The sequence below is a fragment of the Microtus oregoni genome, unplaced genomic scaffold (assembly GCF_018167655.1).
Source record: "Microtus oregoni isolate MIOR12 unplaced genomic scaffold, Mior012 000002F_ref0000024, whole genome shotgun sequence".
NCBI lineage: Eukaryota > Metazoa > Chordata > Mammalia > Rodentia > Cricetidae > Microtus > Microtus oregoni.
The window spans coordinates 30,989,495-31,014,101 of NW_024543061.1; the positions used below are offsets into that span (position 1 = coordinate 30,989,495).

Genomic DNA, 24,607 nt, shown 5'->3' on the forward strand with positions numbered 1-24,607 from the left:
GTTGACTTTGTCATTTGTGTCTCATTTGGAAGATAAAAGTTGTCCCTGTCACTGCCAACACATCATTTTTACATGTTTTAATAACCCCACATTGATGTGAGAAGCCTCATGCAAGCACGTGGGGAATGTTGACTGTTGCTTTCTTTTCAGGCCTTGGTGGCACCTGTGTAAATGTGGGCTGTATTCCTAAGAAACTGATGCACCAGGCAGCCCTCCTGGGGCAGGCCTTGCAGGACTCGAGGAAGTTTGGCTGGGAATATAACCAGCAGGGTGAGTGGGGGCTGGAAAACCCAGACAGGCTGAGTCCACGACTCTGCAGCTGCTTCTGACAGTCACTCATTCCTAAGGCATGACCACTCTGCCCACCAGCTGCAGAGGCCACAGCGCCGGCCACTGTCCTGGGACTTCGGCCTAGAGACAAAACTTGAGCAAGTCCAGCAGAAGGTGAAAGGCAGAAATGGCCATTTCCATTTTTTCCCCGTATTAAAAAAATAGAATGAAAGTTTATTGTAGTGGTCGTTGGTGGTGTCGAATCTGTGTTAAGCATCTTTACTGAGTCCCATTCCCGTTTGCTGTTGGGGCTCTTCCATGCAAGGTAAGGACAGCAGATCCCACCCAGAAGCAGCAGAATCTCTGCAGATCACTTGAGGGGTACCTGCAGCATCAAAGGAGAAAAGCTTTAAGGATGCAGTAACCCCTTGACCTCTGCTATGTTAACCATCCCTCCCCCCTTTTCTTTTGAGACAAGGTCTTGCTTACTATGTTCCCCAGGTGGGATTTGAACTCCTAGGCTCCAGTGATCCTCTTACCTCTACCTCCTGAGCAATTGGAATGACAAACATGCACAACTGGGCATTCAAGCTGCATCTTGAATGTCACAGAGGAGGAAGACATTAGGACCAGAAGCAGGTTGACCAGAACTGCAGATGTGAGAAAATACACTCTGTTGGGGGGCGGGTAAGGTGAAGATGGTGGAAGGGGTGACCCTAGAGAGCTAAGCAGTTAGACTTTATCCCAGAGGTAATGAGGGTTAAGCTCAGGCAGGAGAAGCCAAGGCTGCAGTTTAGAGATCTTTCTGGAAGCACTAAGGAATTTGGGAAGAGGAGGGAGAGATGAGGCAAGAAATGCAAAGATCTGAGCAAAGATACTGGGCTAAGAGTGGGCGGTGGGTTTAGGAGGCTGGTGATACAGATGTGATGGGCTGTGGTGACCAGAAGAACACAGAGGTGGAGAGTCTTCATGGTGGCCATGTCAGGAGACCTTGTGGAGAGTTTATCTCTCTCCAGAGACCTTGATCCAGATGTGGGTAGTCCCTGTCTAGAGTATTGCAAGTGACCGACAGCCATAGACACAGCAGATTCCCTAAGATGGAGGAGAGAGGCAGGCATTAGGTTGCACACTGGGTGAGGACTGTGGCTCTCTGAGATGGACAACACGGGCAGGCTCAGTTAGTAGTGGGTTCAGTTGAGTAGTAGCAGTTAGTAGCTGGGTGTGGTAGCTGAGACTAGTCCCATTTCACCAGGCTCTCGCTGAGGGTATTATTGTAGGAGCTGGTGGTTGAGGATGGAGTCAAGTTTTTCTGCTTGTGGGTTGGTGTCTGGGTGGGATTTCTGTATTTAAGAATACTCCTCCGTAAATCCTTATGTTGTTTCACATTCTACTGAAAGCATCTGCAGAACGTCCTAGAAGGTTAGCTCTCTGAGGAAGGGTTGTCTGGAGAGAGAGCTGAGCAAGAGCTGTGAAGCAGAGTCACAGCATATGGTGACAAAGTAGGGACTGGGGATGTAGATTGACAAGACTAGGAAACGGGAGGCTGGGGTATTTTAAGACTCAAGAAAAGTTGAGACTGAAGTAACTATAATGCTAAGTGAATCTAGAAACAAAAAAGTGCATCCTATGGAGGTCACCCAAGTGACAAAGAAATATGTGTCACTTCTGAGGGCTCACAGTAGGTAGCAAGAGGAATCTGGGTCAGGGAAGTACAATGGCAACCCCTAGGGTTTACATGGTGACCCTAAAGACATTTAATAAAATCTCACACCAACTGCGCTTTAAAAGACTCTGTCAGTAAGGCTAACATATGAAACTTCTTTTCAGGGTGAAGAGTGGAAAGCAAAGATTTATTGGAGAGCGTGATTCTGTGTTAAGTATGAGCACTGTAGTCGTGCTCATACTTAACAGTGCTTTAGAGTCACGTAGTGCATGTGCACAGTGCCCCGAGCCACCCCGTGCACAGCGCTAGTGCCCCGAGCCACCCCGTGCACAGCGCTAGTGCCCCGAGCCACCCCGTGCACAGCGCTAGTGCCCGAGCCACCCCGTGCACAGCGCTAGTGCCCCGAACCACCCCGTGCACAGCGCTAGTGCCCCGAGCCACCCCGTGCACAGCGCTAGTGCCCCGAGCCACCCCGTGCACAGCGCTAGTGCCCCGAGCCACCCCGTGCACAGCGCTAGTGCCCGAGCCACCCCGTGCACAGCGCTAGTGCCCCGAACCACCCCGTGCACAGCGCTAGTGCCCCGAGCCACCCCGTGCACAGTGCTAGTGCCCCGAGCCACCCCGTGCACAGCGCTAGTGTCCCGGAGTCACCCCGTGCACAGCGCTAGTGCCCCGGAGTCACCCTGTGCACAGCGCTAGTGCCCCGAGCCACCCCGTGCACAGCGCTAGTGCCCCGAGCCACCCCGTGCACAGCGCTAGTGCCCCGAGCCACCCCGTGCACAGCGCTAGTGCCCCGAGCCACCTTGTGCACAGCTCTAGTGCCCTGAGCCACCTTGTGCACAGCTCTAGTGCCCTGAGCCACCTTGTGCACAGCTCTAGTGCCCTGAGCCACCTTGTGCACAGCTCTAGTGCCCTGAGCCACCTTGTGCACAGCTCTAGTGCCCTGAGCCACCTTGTGCACAGCTCTAGTGCCCCGAGCCACCCCGTGCACAGTGCTCCGAGCCACCCCGTGCACAGCGCTAGTGCCCCCAGCCACCCCGTGCACAGCGCTAGTGCCCCGAGCCACCCCGTGCACAGCGCTAGTGCCCCGAGCCACCCCGTGCACAGTGCTAGTGCCCCGAGCCACCCCGTGCACAGCGCTAGTGTCCCAGAGTCACCCCGTACACAGCGCTAGTGTCCCAGAGTCACCCCGTGCACAGCGCTAGTGCCCCAGAGTCACCCTGTGCACAGCGCTAGTGCCCCGAGCCACCCCGTGCACAGCGCTAGTGCCCCGAGCCACCCCGTGCACAGCGCTAGTGTCCCAGAGTCACCCCGTACACAGCGCTAGTGTCCCAGAGTCACCCCGTGCACAGCGCTAGTGCCCCAGAGTCACCCTGTGCACAGCGCTAGTGCCCCGAGCCACCCCGTGCACAGCGCTAGTGCCCCGAGCCACCCCGTGCACAGCGCTAGTGCCCCGAGCCACCCCGTGCACAGCGCTAGTGTCCCAGAGTCACCCCGTGCACAGCGCTAGTGCCCCAGAGTCACCCTGTGCATGGCTGTAGTCCCCCTGGCCACTGCACAGGGAGGAAAGGACATACGCTTGAAAAGGGTTAATGGGGAAAAGGTCTAACTTCATGATGTGATATATCTAGGACATATAAAAGATTGAGCTTAGCAATATTAGAATTAATTAGTTCAGTTAGTGTGAAAATCACATCTCTCACTTGCCAGCCATAACAAGCTAAAAATATAGTGAAAAATGACAAAAATGATGAGATGCCTTGGAGCAAAGCTAACGGTGTACATGGGAAGACTGTTAGTGCACACCAAAAGGAATGCGAATTAGAGGGGTTGTCTCAATATTGTGAAGAGGCCGTATCTCGAGATTAGCTCATAACTATGCAGACCCAGCACAATCTGAGAATTTATTTTCCCCCTTCAAGCTCAAAAGTGATCATTTTAAAGTTTATATTGGAAAATAAACCTGCAAGACTATCTGAGCTTTCTCTGAACAGAGGACGACTTTTCTCATCCAATTTAACAGTGAAAGAATAGACACGAGGTGGAACACAGCCAGGCCCTAGATTTGGCCAGTTGGTCTTCTGAGGAGCTCAGGGGATCTGGGACTTGGCTATTCGCAGGACGTGCAGGCTGATGCACAGCCATGTTTGGGGCTCCAGCTTTTTACAGTAAAGGTTGTTTGGACAGGACCACTGCAGTCAAAGTTCCTCAGAGGGCTGGAAGGAAAGGTCCTCTAGGCTGCAGTTTGCAGACACGTGCCGCTGTGGAGAACACTGCATCATGAGGGCAGGCAGTAACGGAAGTGACCTCTCCAGGCTGCCAAACCCTAGAGGTCTTTTTACCCTGGTGTCATTGGCTGTGCTTGGGGCTAGAGAGGGGCTTTCTTAGAGAAAGAGATGGGACCACACCCCTCAGTTGCTGGTTTGTTTTCTAGACTTACCCAGTTATGACCAGATTCCCCAGACAGGCTCTTGTGTCTTGTGAATGTGGAGCCCCACAGGGGTGCGTGTGAGCCTCCAGTCCAGCACCCGTAGGCAGGAAGGAGTCCCACCTAGAAGAGGCGGGTGGAGGAATGCATCAGCAGTTGAATCCTAGTCTCATGCCAGAAAGAACTAGTCAATAGCGTGAGAGGAAAGGCAACGCTGAGTTTCCGTCATTTATTGTAAGGAGATGTAAGGAAGGACCTGGTAGAGGACTTGCCTGGTTCCATCCCCAACCCTGAGAAAACAAACAAGGCTTACTATCACAAAAGCATCTCACAGGGAGCCAACTGGGAGTGGAAGTGAGCAAGGCTGGCCAGGCGAGTGGACTGTGGTCAATGACTGCCACTGTCCCCTGGCTGGACTGCCCTGGCACACCTAGATAGAAGTGCTGGTGTTCAGCAGGGCATGGATTCAGACAGGAGGGAGTGGCAACAGATGGCGCCCTCTAGTGTTACAATTCTTGGGCGGTGCCAGGAACAGGGTAGGATTAGGAGGTGGGGATTCCTCAGCCCTAGGCAGGATGGGTACCCTTTGCAGCTTGCTGTGACAGCTACAGCTCACAGTTCCACAGGCAGCTCAGACTTTTCAGGAGTCATTGCTACCTCTGCCCCTTGTCAAGACCACTGGTGGTTTTCATGGCCTTAACCTTGGCCTCTAGTTGTATGTCCCATGTAGCCTTGCTAGGAGCATGGCTCCCCTTTCCTGTTGGCTGGCCTTCTGACTGCTTTCCACAGCTCCACCTCTGCTGCAGCTGTTATGGCAGTGGCTGCCTCACAGTCTGTTGTCCCTGCTGCTGTTTTCGGCTCAGCTTGCTCTACTAAAAATAAGCAAAGATGACACTTGGGGATAAGTGTTTTACTTGGCCTAATATTACAACACAGGGGATGCAGCGCAGGAGGTTTTTGCTGATAATCCTGTGTGGGGGATGTCTTCGTTGGGGTTTCTATTGCCATGAAGAGACAGCATGACCATGGCAACTCTTATAAAGGAGAACATTGGGGTGACTCACATACAGTTCAGAGGTTCAGTCCATTATCATCATGGCGGGAAGCAAGGCAGCATACAGGCAGACATGGTGCTGGAGAAGGAACCAAGAGTTCTTACATCTTGATCTGCAGGCAACAGGGAGTGGGCTGAGAAACTGGGCATAGCTTGAACATACACGAGACCTTAAAGGCCACCTCCACGGTGACACACTTCCTCCAGCAAGGCTACATCTACTCCAACAAAACCACACCTCCTAATAGTGCCCCTCTCTATGGGGGCCATTGTCTTCCAAACAGGGGGCAGTCTTTATGTCCAAAGGAAGGGCAGTGCCTCCACCACCTTTCCTGCAAAGGAAGGTTTCTGTTTGCATTGGTCATATTCACATTATTGTTCCTTTTAATGCTATGCACAACAGTCTCTCTGCTGGGTCACCAGAGGGAGAGCTCCCACCCGGGCCTGGGAAAGTGTTTGCCAAGGCTATGACAACAGAAAATCCAGTGCAAACTGAGTCAGCCTTGGACGGAAAATGGACAGAGAAGCAAAGCTTTTATTGTGAATGTCTTACACTGATTTTTAACAGTGTTGTGCAGTGCTCAACACATGCCCGTGCCGTAGGGGAAGGTGGGTTTCTTTGTCCCTCTCAACCCAAGGACTTCTTCCCACCAGGTGGGATGAGGGAAGCAGGCACCATGGTGTAAGAAGGGTTTCTGAGAGGATCTTCCTGACAGAGTGACCCTCCCCTTGCATGGTGGCCATTGCCCTGTGGGGTATGCACCTCTCTGTGGCTTTTTCCATTTTTTCTTCTCAGAACTCCGTCTTCTCCCACACTTTGTAATGTGAAAGAGGAAGAAAAAATCATAGCAGGCACAGGAGATTTAAGATACATCATGTTCTTGTTTTTAAGCCGGTGGTGTGGCTCATGTGTGGTCACATGCAATCTGCTTGTGCATGATGGTACCACATATGATTCCAGGAGACAGGAACATCACGAGTTCAAGGCCAGCCTGGGCAGCAGGGAAATACCCTGTTTCAAAAATGAAAGAAACATCAGCAACAAAATTTCACTGTGTGCCTTCCTCTGGTTGTTTTCCAGTAAAACACAACTGGGAAGTCATGACAGAAGCGATTCAGAACCACATTAGCTCCTTGAACTGGGGCTACCGGCTGACCCTTCGGGAGAAAGGCGTGGCCTACGTCAACGCCTATGGGGAGTTTGTGGAGCTGCACAAAATCAAGGTACTACCTGGATTCTCCTGGTTCCTTGTCTCCCATTCTGTATACTTGGCCTTGGGCATTCCATGTTGCACAGTAAAGACGGCAGCTGGCGTGTCACACAGCACGTGGCCGCACATATGTGCTTTTCATACCACTGCATGTTGATTGCACGCACATTTTAAAGACCTCTTAATCTAAAGGTATTGTTTGCCTTTCATTTCAATGTTATTCAAAATATTTAAATAGCTTGAAGTGCACAAGACTAAAGTATTTCAGCAGCGGGGAGCTTTTGGAAATTGAAAATGTAGCCTTCAATCTGCTTTACGAGGTTATGTATGCGATGTTTATATCCCATGAGTCTCTGTAAGGAAATGAGGTCATCTGAATGACCACCATTTAAAATTGTAATTAGGAAGGACATCAAGCATTGCCCTCCGTGGATCCCTGTGCAATTAGTATCACCATTGACATCTGGATAGTTTTGTACTTTTTGCAAACACAGCATGAGATAATCTTGACAGGATCCGTTGTTAGACCAGCTGAGACAGGTGAGGGCTGGTCAGCTTGAGGTTGCTTCTTCAATCCCTCCAGATTCTGTAGCAACATGTGTTAGTTCGTTTCTCAACCAGTCCAGGGCCTGGCAGATGGTTGACTTGCCCTGCCCACCCGGCCTCCCCTGGGGCCCTCTTCTCCCTCAAGGCCAGCACAGAGCTTCTTCAGTCCCACCTACCCTCACTTGTCTGCCTCACAACTGCCCTAAGAAGCCACTGGCTCGGTGCCACCTTCCAGCTGGTCGTGACATCCACTGTTTAAACAGCATCGTCGGCATTGCAATTTCTTACCTGGAAATGCATTTTGAATTATTCGTCCAATCACAAATAACTGATAGCTCTTGCAGGCTCTCCTTAGCTGCAGATCTGTGGCGTGGTATGTGAGAGCCTTCATTTTTTAGCTCCAGCCTCCCTTCCAGGCTTACACTCCCAGGTCATTCAGGGCAGGAGTGCAAGCAGGAGCAGAGGCAGGAACCACAGAAGAGAGCTGCTTACTGGCTTGCTCCCGGGCTCGTGTTCAGCTAGCTGCCATATACAAGCTGCCCACGGTGGTACTGCCTTCCCACTCAGTCATCAGATAAGTGAATGCAGCGTGGACTTAGCCACACCAGTCTGACAGAGGCAGTCTTCGTGTCTCCAGGCCTTCTGTGAAGCCATCCTAAACTCTGCCACCCCAGCCCCAGAGTGGGGCTGTGATCCCTGCGCTGTGCTGACTTGAGCTGTCTGTGTGGTGCCAGTCACACGGCACCGCTGACTTTTGCACACCTGTCACTCCTGTGGAATGAGCCTGTGTGGGTGGCCGTGAGATTGCTGAAATTTATTTTCCTTCTTTTCAAGGCAACCAATAAAAAAGGACAGGAGACTTTTTACACTGCTTCGAAGTTTGTCATAGCAACAGGTGAAAGGCCACGGTACCTGGGAATCCAAGGAGATAAGGAATACTGTATTACGAGGTAAGAGTAGATAGACCCTTTCAACTTCGCTGCATTGTGTGTGCTGATGTTCCCGTTTTACATGCTCCTTGTCTTATTTCACGGAGGATTTGAATTCATGGTAGAAGTACACATGGCACAAGAAGCCCCTGTTAACATAGTAAAGCAAAGAGATGGAAGGTCAGGCAGAACCCACGCAGAAGCCATGCTGTTTCTCGGTAATTGCCGGAAGAGGCTGAAGCAAAGATGCAAAGCTGACTAGCTGTGAGGTCGCATGGCCAAGGGTAGAGATGAGTTAGTTGGTCCAGGGCAGCGCTGCTCTTCCTACACTGCAAATTCACGCCAGTGTTCCCAGGTGTCCTTAGAGCCCGTGACCCTGCAGGGACTTCAGACTGTGAAATAGAAGTGTGTTGAGGAAATACGTTTTCATCAGGTCCACACACACCGCACATAACCATATACTCTATGCATACCTCACACACTGTACGCATCCATGCAGGCTGCACACACCGACACCATACAAATCACATGTAACTCATGCACCATACATCTGCATCCATGCAGACTTCACACACCAACACCATACAAATCACATATAACTCATGCACCATACGTCTGCACACAGCACACATACCATACTTAATGCTCATATCTTATACACAGTACATACTACATATACCACATACTATCTATATCTCATACCTTACACATCCATGCATACCACACACCACACATACACACACATATATATATATATACCTCACACACTGTACACATCCACGCGTACCACACACCACAATACTACACACACCATACGCTAGACATATCTCATACACTGTACACATCCATACATACCACTCATCACACATACCACACATCTTATAGATCATACAATCCACACATACCCCATCCTACACATAGCTTATATACTACATGCCACACACTATAAAATTTCTCATGCCACACATGTTCACACACACACACATACACACACACACACACACTGCACATACCTCATATGCCATACACATCCACATAACACACAATGACCCTGTAAAACAAAGTACTTTCCTTTATATTTTATTTTATTATTCTTATTTATTTATTTATTTTGGATTTTTGAGACAGTGTTTCTCTGTATAACAGTCTTAGCTGTCCTGGAACTTGCTTTGTAGATCAGGCTGGCTTTGAACTTACAGAGAACGACCTGCCTCTGCCTTCTGAGTACTGGGATTAAAGGCATGCACCACCACTCTAGCTCTATTTTAATTTTTTAAATTAATTTATTTTTATTTTATGTACTGAAGTTTTCCTGCATGTTTTTCTGGGCACCACATGTGTGCAGTACCCACAGAAGCCATAAGAGGGCATCAGATCTTCTGGAATGAGAGTTAGAGTTGGCTGTTTGCTACCATATGGGTGCTCTGAACTGAACCCTAGTCCTTTGCAAGAATAGATAGTGCACTTAACCACTGAGCCGTCTCTTCAGGCCCTCTGTTTTGTTTTTTAAATAATTTGCTTGTGATCTTACTTGATTTTGAATGCACTGACTCATGTCTTTTCCACGTCCTCTCAAGTAGACCTGACTCGAAGCTTCTAGAAGCTGTTGTGTTCTTCTAGTGTCTCCACTCAGGCACTGAATTGCCTTTCCAACCAAAGATCAGCACACACGGAAACCCGTCTTGTGATTACAGCCTGCCTTGTTCGTCTTGTCTCTTTCAGTGATGACCTCTTCTCTCTGCCGTACTGCCCTGGGCGCACGCTAGTCATAGGCTCCTCCTATGTCGGTCTGGAGTGCGCGGGGTTCCTGGCTGGCTTGGGGTTAGACGTGACAGTTATGGTACGCTCTGTCCTTCTTCGTGGCTTTGATCAAGAAATGGCAGAGAAGGTGGGATCTTACATGGAACAACAAGGTGTCAAGTTCCAGAGGAAATTCACTCCTGTTTTGGCAAGTCTGAGCAGCGTGGACGCTTTTGCTGTCTTTTTAAAATCTTTTTTAAAGTTTTACCCTCTTTCATTTCATCTAATAAACTAGTCTGCACACACTCACACAGGGCTGAAGGTAACATGTCTACCCCAGGTCTGCAAACACTCACACAGGGCTGAAGGTAACATGTCTACCCCAGGTCTGCACACACACTCACACGGCTGAAGGTGACCTGTCTACCCCAGGTCTGCACACACACTCACACAGGGCTGAAGGTAACATGTCTACCCCAGGTCTGCACACACTCACACAGGGCTGAAGGTGACCTGTCTACCTCAGGTCTGCACACACTCACAGAGGGCTGAAGGTGACCTGTCTACCCCAGGTCTGCACACACTCACACAGGGCTGAAGGTGACCTATCTACCCCAGGTCTGCACACACTCACACAGGGCTGAAGGTGACGTGTCTACCCCAGGTCTGCACACACTCACACAGGGCTGAAGGTGACCTGTCTACCCCAGGTCTGCACACACTCACACAGTGTTGAAGGTGACCTGTCTACCCCAGGTCTGCACACACACTCACACAGGGCTGAAGGTGACCTGTCTACCCCAGGTCTGCAAACACTCACACAGGGCTGAAGGTGACCTGTCTACCCCAGGTCTGCACACACTCACACAGGGCTGAAGGTGACCTGTCTACCCCAGGTCTGCAAACATACCCACCCCAACTATCCCTTCTTTCCCTGTGATCCTCTCAAGGCTGTGACATCATCAGTCTTCTGTCTTCTCAGTCAGCTTTCGTCCTCAGACAAAGTGGCTCTGCGTGCCTCCTGACTGAGTCCCCATCGTTCCTTTCCTTTGCAAACATCCTCTGCGCACCAACTCTGATTTGTTGACTGTTTCACACCCATTTTTTGCTCCTTTTAAAGCTGCTTTTCAGGAATCCCAGTGGTCATATCTGTGCCCATACATGACAGGCCTCTCTGCTGCACACAGCGTCATGTCTCCTCTGCCAAGTGCTCGCTGTTCTGGCTGATGAGGCCCCAGCCTGTGCCTCCCCATCCAATCTGCTCAGCCAGCAGATTCTGGTGCCCATTTGTTTTTGTCTGCATCTTTCTTCACCGCCCTGTACGTTTCATGAATGATTTCTGTGGCCGGTAGCTGTAAGTTTTGTGTGAGTGCACAGGGCACTCATATTAACAGCTTCCGTTAGGTGTCGCTCCTGAGCCCCACGCTCATTCAGAAAGGCCATAGGCAGCAGTGCACTTCAGATGTGACAAGTGACATCCAAGTACTGTGCTTCCCACTTAGACCCCTGCTAATCTTCCTGACTCACCCAGTGGAACCACTTAGTAAGTCAACACCTGGAAGCCTCCCTCTCTCTGTTCCTTTTTTTTTTTTTTTTTTTGGTGAGGGCTCCAGTCTCAGTGAATCCTCGATTTTGTTCTAACTGCAAAATGTAGAACATGGATATTTTCTTTCCCTGCTTAGTCCAGAGATCTCTGTTGTGCTCAAACACACATGTGCTCATCACCCTGTAAGCACGCCCATACATGCGTATCCTATGGTTAGCGTGTTCTCTGTCATGTTAGAGCCAGTACCTCGTGTGTTCTTACTAGGTTCAACAAATGGAAAAAGGCTCACCTGGAGTATTGAAAGTCGTGGCTAAGTCTACAGAAGGACCGGAAACAGTTGAAGGGACATACAACACGGTGAGTGTGTGTGGTGAGTGTTCTTGCAAAGGGTGGAGGAAGGTGCTGGGAAATGACACTAGATTTATTGTTTCCAGTTCTTTGTAAGAGGAGACAGCAGCTATCATCAGGGGGCTGCCATGACACTCATGTTCAGTGACGTGTAAAGAATTCTCTGGTGAAGTGTACACATGCGTGACTGTCCACAGAGCTCTGGAAGTCAACATCCAAGCTTCACTGGTCTCTAATTCTGGAAAATAAGATATTTCATATATAAATTTATGTGGAAATTTTTCTGGTAAAGATCAAGTGTATTTTATAAACAAATAAAGCAAGCTTTCTCTTTCAAAGACAAAGAGTTCCCAATTCTTGAACCAGTGTGAATGACCCGAGAGACTGAGGTGCCAGAGGGTCTCTCAGTTACAGTCTTAATAGAAACTGTACAACTGCTATGTAATCTTTCCTTGTGTGAATTATATAAATATTGAAAAATTAAACATGAGTGTAGGGAGGAACAAGCAAATTAAGAGTGCATGCCTAAGCCAGAAGACACTCACCAACTAAGGCTTTGCTTAGTGTCACATGGTGTGTACAGATGGTGGCTATTGATGTGTTTAGTGGTCCAGGAACATGGTACTTCAGTCTTGGAGCTGAGATCTTAGTGTCTCCAGCAGAGGTCGCCTAGGGTTTTAGAAAATGTCTTTGTTCCTAGGTGTTGTGTATTATATGGTCACAAGTAGTTTCTTTGTGTTGTGTGTGTTTGTGTGTATGTATGTGTGTGTGTAAAATTGTCATTGTATACATTTTTCCAGTTTGTAATTAATTAGTATTTTCCCAGCCTGATGACATTTTCTGCTCCCTCCCTCCTCTCCTCCCAGTCCCTCCCCCAACCTGTTTTTTCTCCCTCTATTACTCCGTCTTTCTCTTCAGAAAAGGGCAGGCCTCCTTTGGGTATCAACCAGTCATGATATATCAAGTTGCAGTAAGGCTAGGCACCTCCTCTCTATTGAGGCTGGATGAGGCAACCAGTAGGAAGAATGGTTCCCCAAAGCAGGTAACAGAGTCAGAGACAGCCCCTGCTCCCTCTGTTAGGAGTTTCATAAGACCAAGGTACACAACCTAACATGAGCAGAGAGCCTGTCCTGGAACTAGCTCTTGTAGGCCAAGCTGGCCCTAAACTCACAGAGATCTGCCTCCTAAGTGCTGGGATTAAAGGTGTGTGCCACCAGTGCCCGGCTGAGGTGCGTTCCTTATATGCAGCAGAAGGACGGATCCTGTTTTTCTATCCATTCTGTTAGCCTGTGTCTTTTTATTAGGGAATTGAGTCTATTGATATTGAGAGATATTAGTGACTGATGATGTTCCTGTTATGCTGTTGTTGTTGGTTGTGGTATGTGTGTTTCTCCCTCTTTGGCATTTGCCTATGTTTGATTTATTATTGCCTTATGTTTTTGTAGGTGTAGTTAACCCCTTGGGTTGGAGTTTTCCCTCTAATTCCTTCTGTAGGGCTAGATTTGTGGATAGATATTGTTTAAATTTATCTTTGTCACGAAATATCTTGTTTTCTCTATGTATGGTGTTTAAAAGTTTTGCTTGATGTAGTAGTCTGGGTTGACATTCATGGTCTCTTAAAGACATCTCTCCAGGCCCTTCTAGATTTTAGAGTCTCCACTGAGAAGTCAGGAGTAATTCTAGTAGGTCTGCCTTTATATGTGATTTGGTCTTTTCTGCTTGCAACTCTTAATATTCTTTCTTTGTTCTTGTGTTTAGTGTTCTGATTTTTATGTGGTACGGGGACTTTCTTTTCTAATCCAACCTAATTGGTGTTCTGTTAGCTTCTTGTATGTTTATAGACATGTCCTTCCTTAGGTTAGGAAATTTTTATCCTTTAATTTTGTTGAATATATTTTTCTGGGCCTTGTGCTGGAATTCTTCCCTTCTTCTATTCCTATTGTCTTAGATTTGGTCTTTTCACAGTGTCCCAGATTTCCTGGATGTTTTGTGTTAGGATTTTTTTAGACTTACCATTTTCTTCTTTTTTTTTAATTTTTTTAAAGACTTATTTATTAATTATGTATACAGGGTTCTTCCTGTATGTATGCCTTCAGACCAGAAGAGGGCACCAGATCTCATTACTGATGGTTGTGAGCCACCCTTTGGTTGCTGGGAATCGAACTCAGGACCTCTGGAAGAGCAGTCAGTACTCCTAACCTCTGAGCCATCTCTCCAGCCCGACTTATCATTTTCTTTGACTGATGAATCTCTCTCTTTATTTTCCTTCAGTGCCTGAGAGTCTCTCTTCCATCTCCTACTCTCTTTTGGTGATGCATCTGTTCGCTTACCCAGATTTTCCATTTCTAGAATATCCTCAGTTTGTGTTTTCTTTATTGATTCTATTTTATTTTCAGATCTTGAACAGTTTCCTTTGCCTGTTTATTTATTTTTCTTGATTTTCTTGGCATTCTTTAAGGAATTTATTGATTTCCTCCATTCTTTGTCTTTTCCTCGATTTCTTTAATGAATTGTTTTCATTTTCTCTTTAAGGACCTCTGTCATCTTTATAAAGTTGTTATAAGGTTGTTTTCTTCAGTTGTGTACTTCATCTGTGCTGGAATGTTCAGGTCTTGCTGTCATAGGATAGCTGGACGCTGGTGGTGCCATATTGCCCTTTCTGTTGTCGACTACACTGGCATTTAGGCTCTGGGTTTGGGGTGATTATATGTCTAGATGTTGATCCCTGAGTTTCTCTTTATTAGATAGGTATTTCGTTCCTTAGTTTCTGTATCCTCTCTGGTTTTCTAGTCTAATTGTTCAAGAGTTCTGGTGGCTGGCAAGTTTTCAAGTTCAATAGTGTCTCCGCTGATGTTTTTACACTCTGGAAAACCTCTGGGTTTTCGGTGCCATCTTTGCCTCTGTGGTTCCAAGTAGCTATGTGGCCTCTGGAGTTACGGGTACCTGCCTCGTCTCTGGGCTCCCTAATAGGGCATGGCCTCTAGCACAGCAGAAGCTTTCTGCTGAGGTAGTGGGTCGGAATATGGAATCCAGAGAAGGGGGAACAGTCTGGGGTTGTGAGCCAGCTTTAGGGAGTGTGAGCTGGTTGTACATAGTGTCTTGCCTGGGGTCTCTAGGACCAGCCTGGCCTCTGGTAAGGAAGCTGGAGTTGTGAGCTATAGATTTCTTTTTGTCTTTTTTACTGTGCCTGCTGTATAAAAATGCTAATTTTGTGAGGTTTTTAAATTATTTGTGTAACTCTTTCCTGAACCCTTTCCTTACATTGCTTTGGATTTTCTGTGTGTACAGTCATATTCTCTGGCAAGAAGAGCAGTTTTGTCTCCTATCAGCTGTAAGCGATGGTTAGTTTTGTCAACTTGACTCAGACTAGAGACATCCAGGAAGAAGGGACCTCAACAGAGGAATGGAGGACTCTTCTCTATTAGGCTGGTGTGTGGTCCTGTCCTTGGTTGTTTTCCTGATTGAAGTGGAAGGGCCACCCTCCACACACACTGTGCTGCCCCAGGCAGGAAGAAACATGAAAGCAGACTGAACAGGGACCAGGGAGCAGCTTCCTCTGTGGTTTCTGCCTCTGCTCCTGTTTGAATTCCTGCCCCGACTTCCCAGAATGGTGAACTATGACCTGGAAGTGTAAGTAGGAATTAATGCTTTCCTCCCAAGTTGGTTGGCCAGTGTTTATCAAAGCCACAGAAGGCCGCCTAGAACAACATTCTAGCCAGGACCCCAGTGCAAGATTTATGTGCAGGGTGCCAGCTTGTGGCTTGCCTTGTTCTCTGTAGCAAAAGGCGGGTTTGAAAGAGTGAAACTCCCCACGATGCGCTGTGGGCAATCGAGGCCATTCTGTTTTTTGTTTGCTAAGTGTTTCTTCCTTTCGCTCACCTTGTTTTGTTTCTTTATTTTAAAATTAAGCACAGATGTTTGGTTGTAACTATTTCTGCAGCTATTGGGAAGCACTGGTTTCTTTTAAACCTGTCAAGGTGTTGAGTGACTTCCTAATCATCAGCTAACTTTGGATTCTATCGACTCAGTTCAATGATTTCAAATTAATTGTTTAGAATTTAAATATCTATAGTTATAAGTCATGTTGGTGTATAGCACACGTGTGGTATATGAGGGTGTGTGTACACGTGGGTGTTTGTGTGTATATGCATTTGTGTGTCTTTTTGGGTCAGTCTCTCACTAAACAGACAAGGCTGTCTTTAAACTCATTATGTAGTTCAGGTTGGCCTTAAACTCAGTGGTCATCCTGCTTTGGTCTCCTAAGTGCTGGGATAACTGTGTGTGTTGTCACACCAGGCTTTGGCTTATAATTGTCTTTTACATCTTAAACATTTTAGGCTTAACTGTCAAGATTATTCTGGTTCATGAAAGACATTGATAGTGTGTCCCCCACATCTTACATAATATTAGGATTGGATTTTTGTGCTTATGGAATTTACTGATAGAATGAACCATCTAAATTTAAATTGTCTAGGGGAATGTGTGAACACATTTTTTAAAAAGAAATAGTTCCTTTTGATTTATTAGTTCTTTTAGGAATTAGTCCATTTCAACTAAGATTTCCAACATACTGCTATACAGTTGCTCATATATAGCTTACAGTTAGATGATCAGTCCTGATGTATCACTGATCATTTTTGGCACATGCATGTGCTGAAACAGGTACACTCTTTAGAGCAGTGGGACATGTCCTTCCTGGTCCCCAGTCACCCTGCTTGGTTCTGTCACCACAGACTTCATATCGCACTATCATACTGTGGCATTTGCTCCTCAGTGCCTAGCATGGTATGTCTAGGTGGCATTTCTAGGGCCACTGGTGCTGTGTGTATCTATAATTGGGCTAGACATTGCATGGCTGTTGACACAGTTCCCTGTGTGTGCTTTGGGTTTAAGGCAAGGCATGGCATATGAGTGAAAGGAGCATGAGACAGGGCCGAGGTCCCACAATCCCCTGAGAAGGCCTGCTCCTAGTGACCTCACTTCCTCTCCATAGACTCCACTTCTCAATGGCTCCCCAGCTCCTGTGGGCACCACAGGCTGGGATCAACTCTTTAACACAAGAGCCTTTAGAAAGCATTTGTCTAAGCATAGTAAGGACTCAGGACCTCATTTTTCTTTAGTTATCACCAAATCCTTCCCTGTCTCCAAATCCTGTCACAGACTGAGATACTCTGGGCTAGTACAGAAACGTGTAGGCTTGGAGAGGTCACAACTCACAAGCTTATGTGGGCTTCCTGTGTGGAATTGGTGTTATGGTTAAGGCTAGACGGACTCCAGAATTACCCAGGAGATGGATCTCTGGCCATACTTGGGGGATTATCTTGACTGTGTTAATTGAGATGGAAAGACTTGCTCACTGTGGACTGTGCCATTCCATGGCTGGCACCTTGCCCTGTATAAATCACGAAAGAGAGCTGAGCAGCCTCTGCATCCTTCACTGTTTCTGATTGTGGATGTGCTGTGACCAGTTGCTGTGAGCCTGAAGCCTTGACTTCCCCACTGTGAACTGTGGCTCCTTTAAGAGGTCTTTGCTGGGCTATTTTATCACAGGCACCGAGAAGAAACAGAGGCTGTTGCTAAGCCATGTCTTTCAAGGATTCCATCAAATTCACAGATACAGGCTGCTTATAATATTTCATCATTATCCTTTTAATGCCTCCAGCATCTCTAGTGGTGTATCCCTTGTCATTCTCATGGGGATAATTTATGCCTCTGGTCTCTTCTCTAAATGCAGGTTTTGTTAGCAATTGGTCGTGACTCCTGTACAAGGAAAATAGGGCTGGAGAAGATCGGGGTCAAAATCAATGAGAAGTAAGTGTAGGGTCGTGGCTCTGTTCCTGCACAAAACCCCATAAGACTCTGTAACTTGCTAAGATAGAGCATTCTGATGCCTCAAATTTCTCACCAACTGATGATGCCAACTGGTATTAATTTCTGGATCAGCCAGTAGGGACTCCTAGCACATTAAAGAACTCATGTAATCAGTGGCAATCCAGAAACATATTCATAGAAATATGTTCTCCCACTGTCTGTAATTTAGAGTGTAATTTGATGTCTTTCATGAGTCAAAGAGAACTTCTGGAGCCCTGAAGGTTGTGGGGAAAGTGAAAGCTTCAGACCTGCAGGAAGCACGGGCTGAGCTGATGTCTTCTAGGTCACTGGACACCTCGGTGCCCAGGCTGTGGAAGCTTCCGTGTTGCTGATCTTCATGGTACCAGTCAGAAGTCCAGATATTCAGTGTGCTTTCCTCTTCACTCTACCAGGAGTGGCAAAATACCAGTAAATGATGTGGAACAGACCAACGTTCCTCATGTATATGCTATTGGGGACATACTGGAGGGCAAACCAGAGCTCACGCCTGTTGCCATACAGGCAGGCAAGCTGCTAGCCAGAAGACTCTTTGGGGCCTCTTTGGAAAAGGTAAGCTTTTTTCTACGATTGACCTGTGTGTTTGTATCGATGTGTGTCTGGGTATATGTCTCTGTGTCTCTTTATGTGTCTGTTCTTCGTGTGTCTGTGCTTATGCCTTTGTATATGTGTGTGTATGTGTCTCTCTATATGTGTTTGTATGCTTATTATGTGTGTATGCATGTTTCTCTGTGTGTGTATCTCTCTCCATCCTTCCTCCTCCTTCCCTGCTTTGTGTGAATGTGTATATATCTTCTGTGTAAGGGTGAGTGTTTATGTGTGTCTATTTTTGTGCATGTCTGCGTGTGTGTATTTATATGTGTATGTGTGTATATCTGTGTGTGTGTGTGTGTGTGTGTGTGTGTGTGTGTGTGTGTTTGAAGCTGAAGTCTGGGTCTCATGAATGCTAAGTAAGTGTTTTACCACTGAGCTTCATCCACAGCCCTGAGATAGTATCTTGATCAAAATTAGGATTTCACAATTAGTACAAATAACACTCATTGACTCATTTTCTAAATAAGAGTTCTTAGGGATAATTTGCAGTTAAGTTACTAGCGATTAAAGAGTTGATAAAACTTGTGTTTTTTACATCCTTGGGCTGTTCTGTGATAGTGAAAGTTTACTGTGGGTCCAGTTCCAGGACTTCCCAGATGGGTGGACTCAGATAGCCCGCAGACGACAGCCCACAGATGTGGTTATGTGTCAGGGTGCTGTGAGCCAGTTGCCCTAGGGCAGGGAAAGATGCCTGAATTATCTGATGAACTGGAAACAGGTTTCATAAGTGGCCTGCTGCCGCTGACAACAGAGAGTGTCCCCTCCTGAGCAGGGGGCTAGCCTTTTACACTGCCTGCTTGGTAAGTCCCATTCACTTGTGATTTCAATTTCATCTTTTACAAGATGAAAACTGCTACTCTCGACAGTGTGGTTTCTTGTCTTGGTATTCCTTAATGAGATATTTGGGATCTGGGTAATTCCACAGAGGAGGCAATGAGCTTTTCTAGTAGGTGTATCATCAGATAATGACTAACTCGAGGTTTGTGTCCTCATGGGGTCTCTTCCTTGGTTGGAAAGCTCTGCTCTGTCAATAGTACTGGATACCGTGGCTGGGCTAGCAGGTGACGGGTGGTGACTCTACTTTCGTGAGTTTGCATGTCCTCTCGGTGTACTTGGGATATGCCATGGGGAAGGTAGAAGGCCATATGTCCCCCAGCTCCATTTACAAAGACACCAGACAGCAAATGTACTGAGGTAGCTCCTGCATGAACCTCTCACCTAGGTGCTCAGGTCTCTTGAATTGTGCTGCTCAGCCCATTCTCCCCTTGAAATAACTCTAGCTAGTAGGCTTTTCTGTTCTCTGAGTCTTTTTGAAGGGGTAGACATCAGTCTAATTTGTCTCTAGCTGTTGGTGCTTGTGTCACCAAGTACCATATCGACCCTTCTGGCTTCAGTTCGGATGCTGTCTTGAGAACTCAACAGAATTTCAGCAAAGTGGGGAGATGGGACAGTGGTTAAATACTTGCCACCAAGTGTAAGGACCACAGTTGGGACCCCTCAAAACCTATGTGTGGTGGCTCACTTGTAATTCCAGCCTTGGAAAGTGGGGATGGGATCCCTAGAGCAAGCTGGCTAATAAGACTAGCTGTAATAGCCAGCTCTGGGTTTGACTAAGAGACCCTGCTTCATTTGATAAGGTGGAAGAGTTATGGAAGACGATTCCTGGCATCAACCTTGGGCCTCTACACACACACACACACACACACACACACACACACACACACACACACACAGGCATGCACGCACACATACATATACATGTATGCATGCATGTACACACCTATCCACATATTTATATACATAAAAACATGCATAGACAAGGGATGGGGAGTGGGCTCAGTGGTTAAGAGCACATATAACTCTTGAAGAGTACCCAGGTTTAATTCCTAGCACCCACATGGTAACTCACAACTGTTTGCAACTCCAGTTCCAGGGGATCCAATGCTCTCATCTGGCCTTTGTAGGCATCTGACACACATGTGGTTTACAACCATACTTTCAAGAAACTATCCACACAGAGAATGAAATAATAAGTATATTTTGGGCACACTCACTTACACACTCACCAGCACATTTCAACTCCTCCAGTCTTCCATCGGTTGGCTCTTGTAACCAGCTTTGATCTGACACAGCCCACTGCCTTTTATGAACCCATGCTGTAGAAACTTGCTGGGAAACAAGTCATAGGAGTGTTGCATGTTTCTCTTCCAGTGTGACTATGTTAACATCCCAACCACGGTGTTCACACCTCTGGAATATGGCTGCTGTGGGCTGTCTGAAGAGAAAGCCATCGAAGTGTATAAAAAAGAGAATCTGGAAGTAAGAATCCTTTATGATCAACCATCTTTCCTTGAAGCCACTTTTTATGCTGTAGCTTTGCAAGTCCATTTCATGCCAATGTTAGAGAAATCATCCTCCTATTTGGGAGAATTTGAAGTGAATCTAAACTCTGTCTCCCTTACTTTTGTGTGATCAAAAGGACAGAGCTTTGGTGAGAGGACAGTAGGGGTGTGAATTAAAACTGTGGAGATACAGGTAGGAAAGGCCCTGACCCTGTGTGCAGAGACAGTAGGGGTGTGAATTAAAACTGTGGAGATACAGGTAGGAAAGGCCCTCACCCTGTGTGCAGTCACTCAGAGGAGATGCTAGAGACCTGGCTGTCTGAGCAGGGTGGGGGTGCTCTGCTGGGCTCAGTAGCCCAGGTGTTGTGCTTTGTCTTGGAAGGCAGAATGGTTCTGTGTCTTCTGATCTTCTAAGTTTGGGCAAACACACCACTCAATGGGGTCTCATTGTCCACTTCTCAGCCCATATGGCAACTGGTGTGGTACCTTGGGCCAACAGCATTCTAAATGCTTGAAGATGGACTTTTGCTAGCAGGAGGCAGTTTCTCTTTCTGACGAATGGCTGCACAAAGCCAAAGTGACGTGTTGCTGGCGTTTCGGGAGCCTGGCTCCAGTGCGGCTATCAACGGGCCAGGTGGGGTCTCGGGCTTCAGGTGCTGCAGGATGTTGTTGTCCCCACCTTAGGGGACTAAAGAGCATATCCAGGAGTGGGTTCCATGCATGCTAATGTCAGCCTCTCCCTTTGGTCCAGGTGTACCACACCTTGTTCTGGCCTCTGGAGTGGACAGTCGCTGGCAGAGACAACAATACCTGTTATGCAAAGATAATCTGCAACAAATTCGACAATGTATGTAGATGCCTGGATGCTGTGGTTTCTGCTCTTCTCTGTTCGACTCCATTTTCCCTGGGCCTCATTTGAGTGAAGCACATCCTCTACCTGGGCTGCTCCCCAAGCCATATACACTCTAGCCAGGCTGCTCCCCAAACCTCACACTCTCTACCCCAGGTTGCTTCCCAGGCCTCACCCACTGTGGTTTTAAAATGTAGCTTGGATTCTTGCAGTTGGGTTTTTATGACATCTTTAAAGATGGAACTGGGACAGGAATGCTCTCTCAGCTGTTTGCAGAGGCTGAGGCAGGAGCTGATTCCCGGCTCAACTGTGTCTGTCAGGCAGTGAGAAGCTGGCCACCCAGAGCCGACAGTTTAACCCTGATGGTTTAAAACTGTGAGTGTTAACACCGTGGCCACCATCCAGCGCTGTGCATGGTGTACAGTTGTGTGGCGGTATGGTATGTGTGGAGTGCCGAGGAGAGGCATTCACAGAGGGTAACAGGCAGGTGCTGATGGAGCTGAGATGTCTCCTGTGACTGGCTCTGTCATCTGCCTACACACTCCCTTCATCTGTCTTCATGGAGGCCAGAATACGATGACCAGTCTTGTAGTGGACAGCTTGTGGCTCACTGTAGACTGGACACCCACCACCGTGCTGGCAGCCTCTACTGGCCGTTCCCAAGCTCTGCCTAGTGTCAGGAGCAGGCAGCTAGTCACTGGGCCCTCGAACCCTCCTCTAGTACGATCTGATGCCTTGGGTACTCTAGTGCAGGCCTTTAGTTTATATGTGCAGGGTTTGTGTGGCCCCGTCTCAGCGTTATCCAGAAGTCACATCCTACCCACAAACTTGGGTGTGATGGTAAGTTAGTGTGTGAGTTAGTTCTAACCATACTTTACCACCTCCATGGACAAGACCTTTGAGGGGCTGTTCTCTGCTAGTTCCTTTCCTGTGGGAGACCCTGTATGTCTTAGCTGTGAACAGCAGGGAGTGGATTTACGTTCTGACCCTAGGCTTATGGGAATTCTCTGTTCTGCCCTGTGTTAAAGGAGCGTGTGGTGGGATTTCACCTTCTGGGGCCAAATGCTGGTGAAATAACACAGGGATTTGCAGCTGCAATGAAATGTGGGCTTACGAAGCAGCTACTGAATAATACCATTGGAATCCATCCCACATGTGGTGAGGTAAGGAACAGGAGGGTGTGTGTGTGTTCATGAGTGTCTGTGTGTGTGTGCACAGGTGTATGTGTGTGAGAGAGAGCATGCGTGCATGTGTGTGTGTGTGTGTGTGTGTGTGAGCGTACATGTGCGCATGTGTGGGACAGTACCATACCTTAGGTACTGTTTACCTCTTTTGGAGACAGGGTGTCACACTAGCCTGAAGCTTGCCAATAGGCTAGGATGGCTGGCCAGCAAGACCTGGGATATACCTATCTCTGCCTCCATGGCACAGAGATTTTTTTGTTGTTGTTGTTGTTTTCTGAGACAGGGTTTCTCTGTGGTTTTGGAGCCTGTCCTGGAACTAGCTCTTGTAGACCAGGCTGGTCTCGAACTCACAGAAATCCGCCTGCCTCTGCCTCCCGAGTGCTGGGATTAAAGGCGTGCACCACCGCTGCCCGGCCCAGGCACAGAGATTTTACAAGCATGTGCCAGCACTAGGCTGGCCGGCCGGTAAGACCCAGAATGCAACTATTTCTGCCTCCATCGTGTGGAGATTTTACAAGCTTATGCCAGCACACTCAATGTGGGGATTGGGACTTGAACTTGGATCCTCACACTTGCATGGGTAACTTTATCAACCAAGCATCTTTCTAACCCTGTACCCACCGAGAGTCTCTCCAAATTCCAGTGAGATGCTTTCAATGGGCTTCAAGTAGGCTAGCTTTACAAACAATTATGAAACACATTGTCAGAGTTTTAAAATTCTAATATATCTTATATTAGCAACCTGTTTTAATTTGTTCACTCAGCGCCGCTGGTGCATATCCTTTTAGAGCAGGGACATTGCTGTGTGTTGTCCTCTTCCTTGCAGGTGTTTACAACGCTGGAGATCACGAAGTCCTCAGGGCTGGAGATTACTCAGAAAGGCTGCTGAGGCTAGTCCTGCTGTTGTTGGGCTTCCCTGTCACACTCTCACTCTGTGCCCATGTGCCAGGATTTCTCCTGGCACAGAGATGAGAAGGTGGCGGAGGACCAGCAACAGCAGCATCTGTAGTCTTTGCTGACGGCATGCAGCAGCCAGGCTGCATCCTTGACGCCTTGGTTCGGAACCCATGGAGGTGAGCTAAGGCCGACTCGTGCCAGTCAGACTTGACTTCCCACCACGAGGCCTTGAACAGCACAGTGAGCCCACCCCTTCTTTCCCCCACGAGGCCTAGGATGGCACAGTGAGCCCATCCCTTTTCCCAGTCGCCAGTGTTTGACTCTCGCTTTGTTTCCATGATGATACTGTATTTCTCAGTGTGGACTTGTGAAGTGTTTATCTAATTATTCTATATCAATAAAAATTGGGAGTCAGATATCGGGGTAAGAACCTGAATGTTCAGAGAAGCTACAGAGAAGCCTCCAGTGACCTACTCTCTCTTCTGTTCCTCAACCTGAAAGGGCTGAGATCCCCTCTCATCCCTGCCTTACTACTTCCTCAGCTCTCCAAGACCTCTGTGGTTAATTTTAGTTAGCTAGTGACTACCTCCACCCTCTGACTTAATGTAAACTTTATTGTCAGAATGAGATCAAAATATCACACATTTCCCCCTTTTGTCTAAATAAAAGGGAAGATTTAACTAACATAACAAAACTATGTAGAATAAGTACAATAATTATATACAAATATATAGGTAAGAATTACATTAACAATATCTAGTCCCTTTGTATTTGGGAAATTCAAAGAAAATACTCCATTATCTATCCTCTCTTAGTGAGTCCAAAGTTTTGCACCTAACTCACTTTCTATCCTAACCTGCATTAACAACCTATCTCTCAACCTTATACCTTACATCTTTTTTTGTGAATTTCTTTTCTGAATTTGGTAACAAGGAAAACTGTAAAAAATTAACTATCTAGTCTTCAACCCCCATCAGAGACCTGAGGAGGATATAATATTATCTGAGTAAACAGGAAGTGCATAACAAACAACTTCCAAAATTAAGAAATGACAGAAACAGTTGGCTTGTCTGGACAGTCACCCAAGGTTCCTCTGTATCATGGGGACATCCATCTTTGCTCTACAGGCCTATAATT

General features: G+C 47.3%; 1 protein-coding gene across 1 annotated transcript in view; it reads left to right on the forward strand.

Moving 5' to 3' along the window:
- The window catches only part of Txnrd3 (thioredoxin reductase 3), a 35,642-nt gene extending 11,763 nt beyond the window's left edge, over positions 1-23,879 (forward strand). The window contains exons 6-16 of the mRNA XM_041637376.1: positions 151-270; positions 6,497-6,639; positions 8,007-8,122; positions 9,824-10,049; positions 11,652-11,744; positions 17,470-17,546; positions 17,999-18,155; positions 20,409-20,516; positions 21,291-21,386; positions 22,418-22,552; positions 23,400-23,879. Of these exons, the coding sequence (XP_041493310.1) occupies positions 151-270; positions 6,497-6,639; positions 8,007-8,122; positions 9,824-10,049; positions 11,652-11,744; positions 17,470-17,546; positions 17,999-18,155; positions 20,409-20,516; positions 21,291-21,386; positions 22,418-22,552; positions 23,400-23,462 (1,334 nt within the window). The 3' untranslated portion in view covers positions 23,463-23,879. The remainder of the gene's footprint in view (positions 1-150; positions 271-6,496; positions 6,640-8,006; positions 8,123-9,823; positions 10,050-11,651; positions 11,745-17,469; positions 17,547-17,998; positions 18,156-20,408; positions 20,517-21,290; positions 21,387-22,417; positions 22,553-23,399) is intronic.
- Positions 23,880-24,607: the final 728 nt, after the last annotated feature.